Raw genomic sequence first — 11,379 nt, forward strand, 5'->3', positions numbered from 1 at the left:
CCAGGGACTGGGGATGCAGTTAGGTTTGTACAGTGGGATGATGTACCAGGGACTGGGGATGCAGTTAGGTTTGTTCAGTGTGATGATATACCAGGGACTGGACATGCAGTTAGGTTTGCTTTGCACTATCATCCCACTCATTACAAATCAGGAACCAATCAATCAAACACACGCTTTCCTTTGTACGTCTAAATACAATAATATTATTTAATAAAATACATTTAAAAAATAAATAAATAAAAAGTTGTCGAAATAAAATAAAACTCTTCTCTGAACTGCGTTAACCCCACTCCAGTCAACATAATGACGATGTGCGTCATTCAGGCGACGCTGCCTGAGTGTGACGTATAATCTAGTGGACGGAACGAGTCTTCAACAATAACAAGAACAGTTAGCCAGCTAGCCACCTCGGTAGCTTACTAGCCAACATAGCCGAAATATTGGAGCTTTTTAGAAGCTTTCGACGTATATATAAGCCACTGTGTTTTAAACACCTTTTTGTTGTTGTCATCTAGCTGTTTTAATTTAATGTAATATTTACGTTGTTAGACATCTAGCTAGCTGGTTAACTTAACAATAGGACTAGGCTAACGCTAGCTAGCCTAGCTAGCTAACATCCCCCGAACATAAACTCACTAAGCTACTCCCCCAGCTGCTAAAGAAGAGGTCAGCTTGGACGGAGAAAGAGGAGAAGGGAAGAGAAAGAGGAGAAGGGAAGAGAAAGAGGAGACGGGAAGAGAAAGAGGAGAAGGGAAGAGAAAGACGCTTTCAGAGTGAAAGAGGAGGAGGATGTTGACTACCGTGAAAGAAGACGAAGATGCAGGTTTTTGCATAAAGGAAGAGGATGATTTGACTGTCACAGTGAAAGAGGAGGGAGACGTTTTTGTAATGAAGGAGGAGGAAGGGGAGATGACTGTCACAGTGAAAGAGGAAGACGTTTTTATAATGAAGGAGGAGGAAGGGGACATGACTGTCACAGTGAAAGAAGAGGAAGACATTTTTATAGAGAAGGATGAAGAGGGGGAGATTACTGTCACATTGGAGGAGGATGAAGAAGCACAGAAGACTGGAGATCTGATTAACACCAGTAAATACAGTGAGTACTATCTAATAAAACAGGGACATTGATCTGATTAAAACCAGTAAATACAGTGAGTACTATCTAATAAAACAGGGACATTGATCTGATTAACACCAGTAAATACAGTGAGTACTATCTAATAAAACAGGGACATTGATCTGATTAACACCAGTAAATACAGTGAGTACTATCTAATCAAACAGGGACATTGATCTGAGTAACACCAGTAAATACAGTGAGTACTGTCTTATAAAACAGGGACATTGATCTGATTAACACCAGTAAATACAGTGAGTACTATCTAATAAAACAGGGACATTGATCTGATTAACACCAGTAAATACAGTGAGTACGCTCTAATAAAACAGGGACATTGATCTGATTAACACCAGTAAATACAGTGAGTACGCTCTAATAAAACAGGGACATTGATCTGATTAACACCAGTAAATACAGTGAGTACTATCTAATAAAACAGGGACATTGATCTGATTAACACCAGTAAATACAGTGAGTACTGTCTTATAAAACAGGGACATTGATCTGATTAACACCAGTAAATACAGTGAGTACTATCTAATAAAACAGGGGCATTGATCTGATTAACACCAGTAAATACAGTGAGTACTATCTTATTAAACAGGAGGACAAACTCTGCAGTTGTTGAACTAATGTGTGATTTTTAAAAGGACATTATTCTCTTGAATATGTTGTTTCTGTACTGTAGGAATTGTTAGACGTCCTCCAGGGATTTTTTGTTGTTATTGTTGTAACTTTTCCTGTTGAAAAGTTTTACATACATGTAAATTACACTAAAGGGTAAACAAATAAACAAACAAACAAAACATGTTTTTTTTTGAGCGAAAGTATTTTTTTTTTAAGACACAACTTCAAACTTGAAGGAGTTGGTCTGATGAGAAGTTTTCTTGAGGAACAAACAGAGTGTAGATACTCTGTCTATACAATGTAGAAAATAGTAAAAAATTAAGAAAAACCCTTGATTGAGATCTAAAACATTTGACTGGTAGTGTACAAAAAAATATACATTCAAATGACTCACAAAGAAGGGCACCTATTGGTAGATGGGTTTAAAAAAGCAGACATTGAATATCAAATCAAATCCAATTTTATTGGTCACGTACACATGGTTCGCGGGTGTTAATGCGAGTGTAGCGAAATGCTTGTGCTTCTAGTTCCGACCATGCAGTAATATCTAACAAGTAATATATACATTTTTCATTTAAGACCAGCCAACCGACAGCTGATGAAACTGTGGGTTCGCACAACCAAAGATTTTCTGCACAAACTGTCAGAAACCATCTCAGGGAAGCTCATCTGCGTGCTCGTCGTCCTCACCAGGGTTTTGACCTGACTGCAGTTCAGAGTTGTAACCAACTTAAGTGGGCCAATGCTCACCTCAGGACTCACCACTGGCACGCTGGCGAAATGTGCTCTTCACGGATTAATCCCGGTTTCAACTGTACCGGGCAGATGGCAGACAGCGTGTATGGCGTCGTGTGGGGCGAGCGGTTTGCTGATGTCAACGTTGTGAACAGAGTGGGCCCATGGTGGCGGTGGGGTTATGGTATGGGCAGGCATAATCTACGGACAAACGAACACAATCACGTTTTATCATTGGCAATTTGAATGCAGAGAGAGATACCGTGACGAGGTCCTAAGGCACATTGTCGTGCCATTCATCCGCCGCCATCACTTCGTTTCAGCATGATAATGTCGCAAGGATGTATACACAATTCCTGGAAGACTGAAAATGTCCCAGTTCGACAGCGTGTTCCAGTTCCCGTCAATATCCAGGAACTTCACACACAGCCATTGAAGAGGAGTGGGACAACATTCCACATGACCACAATCAACAGTCTGATCAACTCTATGTGAAGGAGATGTGTCACATTACATGAGGAAAATGGTCACACCAGATACTGACTGGTTTTCTGATCCACAACCCTTACCTTTTTTTTAAAAGGTATCTGTGACCAACAGATGCATATCTGTATTCCCAGTCATGTGAAATCCATAGATTAGGGCCCAATTAATTCATTTAAATTGACTGATTTCCTTATATGAACTGTAACAGTAAGGAAAATCATTGAAATTGTAGCATGTTGTGTTTTATATTTTATTTATTTTATTTTTTATTTCACCTTTATTTAACCAGGTAGGCCAGTTGAGAACAAGTTCTCATTTACAAACTGCGACCTGGCCAAGATAAAGCAAAGCAGTGCGTCACAAAAAACAACAACACAGAAGTTACACATAAACCCACGTACAGTCAATAACACAATATAAATATCTATGTTACAGTGTGTGCAAATGTAGAAGAGTAGGGAGGTAAAGGCAATGAACAGGCCACAGAGGTGAAATAATTACAATTTAGCATTAACACTGGACTTCGGTATAGTTCTGGGATTTTACCCCCAGGAAAGATCTAACATCGGACATGAGGAGAGACGAGACAAAACTAGCCAGTTATGTATATATGTTATAGTTACCAGAGTAATGTTTTGTAGGACAGCTGAGCTGACTGAGCATTCAACTGGCAGTTGTCAATATCGTTTCCACAGAAACGTGTATTTATTTACATGACGTGATGAAACGTTGAAACTAATTTGCCGGCTACTTTTGTAGCAAGGTGTTGTAGAACTAGTGTCTTATTGAAACACAGTCTAGACACTGTCTCTCTCTCTTGCTATTTTAGCATCACTGGTTTGACAGAGAAATATCAGCTAGATAGGATAGCCAGCTGCAGCTATCACCAAGCTATGCTAGCTAGCTGCTGTCAGCTAACTGATTTGACAGAGAAATATCGGCTAGATAGGATAGCCAGCTGCAGCTATCACCAAGCTATGCTAGCTAGCTGCTGTCAGCTAACTGATTTGACAGAGAAATATCAGCTACATAGGATAGCCAGCTGCAGCTATCACCAAGCTATGCTAGCTAGCTGCTGTCAGCTAACTGATTTGACAGAGAAATATCAGCTACATAGCCAGCTGCAGCTATCACCAAGCTATGCTAGCTAGCTGCTGTCAGCTAACTGATTTGACAGAGAAATATCGGCTAGATAGGATAGCCAGCTGCAGCTATCACCAAGCTATGCTAGCTAGCTGCTGTCAGCTAACTGATTTGACAGAGAAATATCAGCTACATAGGATAGCCAGCTGCAGCTATCACCAAGCTATGCTAGCTAGCTGCTGTCAGCTAACTGATTTGACAGAGAAATATCAGCTACATAGGATAGCCAGCTGCAGCTATTACCAAGCTATGCTAGCTGCTGTCAGCTAACTGATTTGACAGAGAAATATCAGCTACATAGCCAGCTGCAGCTATCACCAAGCTATGCTAGCTAGCTGCTGTCAGCTAACTGATTTGACAGAGAAATATCAGCGAGAGAGGAGAGCCAGCTGCAGCTATCACCAAGCTACGCTAGCTAGCTGCTGTCAGCTAACTGATTTGACAGAGAAATATCAGCGAGAGAGGATAGACAGCTGCAGCTATCACCAAGCTATGCTAGCTAGCTGCTGTCAGCTAACTGGTTTGACAGAGAAATATCAGCTAGATAGGATAGCCAGCTGCAGCTATCACCAAGCTATGCTAGCTAGCTGCTGTCAGCTAACTGATTTGACAGAGAAATATCGGCTAGATAGGATAGCCAGCTGCAGCTATCACCAAGCTACGCTAGCTAGCTGCTGTCAGCTAACTGGTTTGACAGAGAAATATCAGCTAGATAGGATAGCCAGCTGCAGCTATCACCAAGCTATGCTAGCTAGCTGCTGTCAGCTAACTGGTTTGACAGAGAAATATCAGCTAGATAGGATAGCCAGCTGCAGCTATCACCAAGCTATGCTAGCTAGCTGCTGTCAGCTAACTGATTTGACAGAGAAATATCGGCTAGATAGGATAGCCAGCTGCAGCTATCACCAAGCTACGCTAGCTAGCTGCTGTCAGCTAACTGATTTGACAGAGAAATATCAGCTAGATAGGATAGCCAGCTGCAGCTATCACCAAGCTACGCTAGCTAGCTGCTGTCAGCTAACTGATTTGACAGAGAAATATCAGCTAGAGAGGATAGCCAGCTGCAGCTATCACCGAGCTACGCTAGCTAGCTGCTGTCAGCTTGGCTAAACACAAGGTCAGTGCAGGATTTAGCCTACACATAGAACTGAATTAGAGATGGCGAGTCAGTGAGAAAGGGGGAGAAGTCCTCAACTTCAAAAAACGTTAATTCTCTTCAGCAAAGTTAGCTTACCTCAAAAAAAAATGTTTTACTCACTACTCCCCTTGTCTGTTGTGATTTGAATGGCAAATACACCCAAGAAATAACACCCCCAAGACAACAAGCGTTGTTTGCCCCCAGTCACGGCCGCTAGCACTTCTTAATGCGTTAAGAGGGAGCTTGTTCCGCCAGCAGCTCTGGCACCCCAATGGTGGAACAAGCTCCCTCACGATGCCAGGACAGCGGAGTCATTCACCACCTTCCGGAGACACCTGAAACACCACCTCTTTAAGGAATACCTGGGATAGGATTAAGTAATCCTTCTAACCCTACCCCCCCCCCCCACAAAAAAAAAAGATATAGATGCACTATTGTAAAGTGGTTGTTCCACTTGATATCATAAGGTGAATGCACCAATTTGTAAGTCGCTCTGGATAAGAGTGTCTGCTAAATGACGTAAATGTAATGTAAATATAATGAGCATTGGTGGGAAAAACACAAGGCCCAATCAGGAAGTGCAGTCTCCCTTTATGCTTCTATTCTAGTAGCAAACCAACAGGGAAATTCAATTTTAGAAATTTCTATTCAATAATAAAATCACTAAAAAATAAGTTCTAATATATATTTTATTTTAAATACAAAATGACTCCGTTTCAGAGGTCAGAGAGGCAGATGGCAAAGTTGATACAAATCCCCTCTGTTACAAACCAACTGCTAGACTACAAGAATGGGGTAATAATGTCTAGATGCTTTTTTTTCCAGTGGAGATTAGTTTATAAATTGCATGGCTTGGCTGTGGGACAGTGGAGATTAGTTTATACATTGCCTGGCTTGTCTGTGGGACAGTGGAGATAAGTTTATACATTGCCTGGCTTGGCAGTGGGACAGTGTAGATTAGTTTATAAATTGCCTGGCTTGGCTGTGGGACAGTGGAGATTAGTTTATGAATTGCCTGGCAGGGCTGTGGGACAGTGGAGATTAGTTTATAAATTGCCTGGCTTGGCTGTGGGACAGTGGATGTATAGGGATAATTCAAATACAATTGTTCACAGGGATCATCATGAATAACTAACGGCTATTAACCAATCAGTATCCACGATCCAAATGTACTGTTTTATAATGAGGGATCTAGTTTAGATTTAACCTCATAGGAAGACTGTTTTATCATGAGGTTACATTCAAGTCTCTGTTTAACTAAATACTTTGTTTGTCTTTGGCAGGAGAGAGACCAGCCTCTCACTCTGACAGACGGAAGAGTCCTTCAGTGGAACCAGACCCAGAGACGCCCAAACCAGCGAGACAACACCACTGCTTCCAGTGTAATATGAGTTTTAAGTGGTCATGGAAGCTGAAAGAGCATAAAAGGACACACATAGGAGAAAAGCCCTTCCAATGCTCCCAGTGTGGAAAGAGTTTTACTTTGTTAGGGAGCCTGAAAAAACATAAGAGAATACACACAGGAGAAAAGCCTTATCACTGCTCCCAATGTGGAAATAGTTTTATGTGGTTAGGGAGCCTGAACAAACATAAGCGAATACACTCTGGAGAGAAGCCTTACGCTTGTTCCCATTGTGGAAAGAATTTTCGATTGTTAGATACTCTGAAGGAGCATGAGAGGACACACACAGGGGAGAAACCTTACCATTGCTCCGAGTGTGGAAATAGTTTTACCCAGTTAGGAAACCTAAACAAACACAAGAAAATACACTCTGGAGAGAAACCGTACCCCTGTTCCCATTGTGGAAAGAATTTTAGGTTGTTAGATAATCTGAAAGAGCATGAGAGGACACACACAGGGGAGAAACCTTACCAATGCTCCCAGTGTGGAAAGGATTTTACCCAGTTAGGGAACCTAAAAAAGCATGAGATAATACACTCTAGAGATAAGCCTTACCACTGCTCCCATTGTGAAAAGAGATTTACCCAGTTAGGGAGCCTGAACAAACATAAGAGAATACACTCTGGAGAGAAACCGTACCCCTGTTCCCATTGTGGAAAGAATTTTAGGTTGTTAGATAATCTGAAAGAGCACGAGAGGACACACACAGGGGAAAAACCTTACCATTGCGCCCAGTGTGGAAAGGATTTTACCAAGTTAGGGAACCTAAAAGAGCATGAGAGAATACACTCTGGAGAGACACCTTATCACTGCTCCCATTGTGGAAAGAGTTTTATCCAGTTAGGAAACCTGAACAAACATAAGAGAATACACTCTGGAGAGAAGCCTTACCCCTGTTCCCAGTGTGGAAAGAGTTTTACCCAGTTAGGGAACTTAAACAAACATAAGAGAATACACTCTGCAGAGAAGCCTTAACATTGTTCCAAGTTAGGGAACTTGAAAAGGCATGAGAACATAAACACACAGTTTGGAAAGCGTTTTAGTTAGGGAAGCTAATTTTGGAAAGACATTTTCCCCGCACAGAGGACCTGAAATCACATGAGAGAATAGACAGGCTGTGTTCTGACTTGTGTTTTTTTGTTTGTTTGTTGATGCCACATTAAATCATATTGTTTATATAAAATCTCCCCCCCCAAAAAATAGGCCTCTACTTTAGTTTTTTCCTTTTGAGACATGATTACAATTACAATAAAGTTACATTTTAAAAATGTGTATTTTATTTTGATTATGGATTTGAATCGATTGAATAGAAATTTAAAACACATAGATTTTAATGATGTTGGAAAAGTTGTTAAAATTGTAATTATTAAATGGATCGGCATAAACAACCATTTTAAAATGTAAAAACAGGTTCTCTGGCAGAAAATGCGTATCAGCTAATTTACAATCAGGGATTTACTTTGCTTTGCTCAATTAAAGCGGTTAACCCTATGCTTGTGTTGGTTGCTAGAGCAGTAAGCTGCTTGTGTTTTCCTGCTTGGCAGAGATCTCAGGAAAAAGTAAGCAAAATGTGAACCCACAAACCCAAATCACATAAGAAGTACATGGCGTGTCTCACAATCGATTTTGTCCGTCACAAATTTAGTATGTTCGCTGTGACAAACTTTATTATTTTCGTAGATTTGTGTTATTCCACTAAGTTGTATCTAGCGCTGCAGTGAGTGGAGTGGGGGGGGACGAACGGACGAACGGACCTCTGTGATGTAGCTCTCTCTAAGTGAGAGAGGTGGACACTTTGACGGAGTCCAACATTGTGTTCGAGGGGTTTAGGAACTTTTAGAAATGCGCCAATATTCTTCCCCCTTCAAGACTGTTGATTCGAGTCCTCCTGACTCGAGATACACTTCTGTAAAGAACTGCAATACTGCAGGATGATAATGAGACTGCAATGCTGCCATCTGTAGTATGATAATGAGACTGCAATACTGCCATCTGTAGTATGATAATGAGACTGCAATACTGCCATCTGTAGGATGATAATGAGACTGCAATACTGCCATCTGTAGTATGATAATGAGACTGCAATACTGCAGGATGATAATGAGACTGCAATACTGCCATCTGTAGTATGATAATGAGACCGCAATACTGCCATCTGTAGGATAATAATGAGACTGCAATACTGCCATCTGTAGGATGATAATGAGACCGCAATACTGCCATCTGTAGGATAATAATGAGACTGCAATACTGCCATCTGTAGGATGATAATGAGACTGCAATACTGCCATCTGTAGGATGATAATGAGACTGCAATACTGCCATCTGTAGTATGATAATGAGACTGCAATACTGCAGGATGATAATGAGACTGCAATACTGCCATCTGTAGGATGATAATGAGACTGCAATACTGCCATCTGTAGTATGATAATGAGACCGCAATACTGCCATCTGTAGGATAATAATGAGACTGCAATACTGCCATCTGTAGGATGATAATGAGACCGCAATACTGCCATCTGTAGGATAATAATGAGACTGCAATACTGCCATCTGTAGGATGATAATGAGACGGCAGTATTGCAATCTGTAGGATGATAATGAGACCGCAATACTGCCATCTGTAGGATGATAATGAGACTGCAATACTGCCATCTGTAGGATGATAATGAGACCGCAATACTGCCATCTGTAGGATGATAATGAGACTGCAATGCTGCCATCTGTAGGATGATAAGGAGGGTTAAACCTTGTAAACATACCATATTCTTTCCACAATATGGTCATTAGGCAATATCAACGTTGTCGGTCCTACATTTAGGTGTCCCTGTAATATAGTCTATACATTATGGTCATTAGTCAATAGCACTGTGTTTGTGTGCAAGGCTGAAGAAAGAGATATTTCCGTATTCAATTCATTCTTCAGTAAATTTAGGATTTTAATTTCCTGATCAGCATTTTGTACCGGAGAACCTGTTTTTTAAAAAAATGGAAACGGTCTCTTATGTTCGTAAGCATGGACCCAATGTGTATTTCTTAATTCTAAACCTCATGAATTTAGTAAAAATGTTGGTTTCTTTGAATTAAATTTGTGCACTAAGGGGGGGACCTCTATTCAGTCTGTAATGTTGAAGTGTCACAGGTTCTGCTATGAAAAAATGTTAAAGGTAATTTCGCATTGAGCCGACACGTACAGGGTTAACCTTGAATGCAGTGTCCGCTGAAGCCCAGGAACATTCCCTTTAAAATTTCAATCACACTGTAAAGCTGAATTTAGGCGTAGTGGATTGAATAGAGCCCCTAGTCTTCACGCTAAAGTTGTATGAAAATGTGATGACGTTGTTCTGATAACGATGATAAGTTGTTGACAAAAAAAACATTTACTAGCTACTTCATGAGTGTTTCCCATCAGTATTATTAAAATATTTCCTAGCTACTTCATGAATGTTCCCCATCGGTATTATTAAAACATTTCCTAGCTACTTCATGAGTGTTTCCCATCAGTATTATTAAAATATTTCCTAGCTACTTCATGAATGTTCCTCATCGGTATTATTAAAACATTTCCTAGCTACTTCATGAGTGTTTCCCATCAGTATTATTAAAATATTTCCTAGCTACTTCATGAATGTTCCCATCGGTATTATTAAAACATTTCCTAGCTACTTCATGAATGTTCCCATCGGTATTATTAAAACATTTCCAAGCTACTTCATGAATGTTCCCCATCGGTATTATTAAAACATTTCCTAGCTACTTCATGAATGTTCCCATCGGTATTATTAAAACATTTCCTAGCTACTTCATGAATGTTCCCATCGGTATTATTAAAACATTTCCAAGCTACTTCATGAATGTTCCCCATCGGTATTATTAAAACATTTCCTAGCTACTTCATGAGTGTTCCCCATCAGTATTATTAAAACATTTCCTAGCTACTTCATGAGTGTTCCCCATCAGTATTATTAAAACATTTCCTAGCTACTTCATGAGTGTTCCCCATCAGTATTATTAAAACATTTCCTATCTACTTCATGAATGTTCCATATGTATTATTAAAACATTTCCTATCTACTTCATGAATGTTCCATCTGTATTATTAAAACATTTCCTATCTACTTCATGAATGTTCCCATCTGTATTATTAAAACATTTCCTAGGTACTTCATGAATGTTCCATCTGTATTATTAAAACATTTCCTAGGTATTTCATGAATGTTCCATCGGTATTATTAAAACATTTCCTAGCTATTTCATGAATGTTCCCCATCAGTATTATTAAAATATTTCCTATCTACTTCATGAATGTTCCCATCAGTATTATTAAAACATTTCCTAGCTACTTCATGAATGTTCCCATCGGTATTATTAAAACATTTCCTAGCTATTTCATGAATGTTCCCCATCAGTATTATTAAAATATTTCCTATCAACTTCATGAATGTTCCCATCAGTATTATTAAAACATTTCCTAGCTACTTCATGAATGTTCCCATAAGTATTACTAAAACATTTCCTAGCTACTTCATGAATGTTCCCATCGGTATTATTAAAACATTTCCTAGCTACTTCATGAATGTTCCCATCGGTATTATTAAAACATTTCCTAGCTATTTCATGAATGTTCCCATCGGTATTATTAAAACATTTCCTATCTACTTCATGAATGTTCCCATCAGTATTATTAAAACATTTCCTAGCTACTTCATGAATGTTCCCCATCGG

General features: G+C 39.7%; 1 protein-coding gene across 1 annotated transcript; it reads left to right on the forward strand.

The window, feature by feature from the left end:
- The first annotated feature begins 342 nt into the window (after positions 1-342).
- On the forward strand, positions 343-10,956 carry LOC106563981 (zinc finger protein 135-like). Its single transcript, XM_014129937.2, has 2 exons — positions 343-1,096; positions 6,533-10,956. Exons 1-2 carry the CDS (start codon positions 790-792, stop codon positions 7,624-7,626), a joined length of 1,401 nt encoding a protein of 466 aa, XP_013985412.1. The 5' UTR covers positions 343-789; the 3' UTR covers positions 7,627-10,956.
- Positions 10,957-11,379: the final 423 nt, after the last annotated feature.

This window comes from Salmo salar, chromosome ssa12 (genome assembly GCF_905237065.1).
Source record: "Salmo salar chromosome ssa12, Ssal_v3.1, whole genome shotgun sequence".
Taxonomy (NCBI): Eukaryota; Metazoa; Chordata; class Actinopteri; order Salmoniformes; family Salmonidae; genus Salmo; species Salmo salar.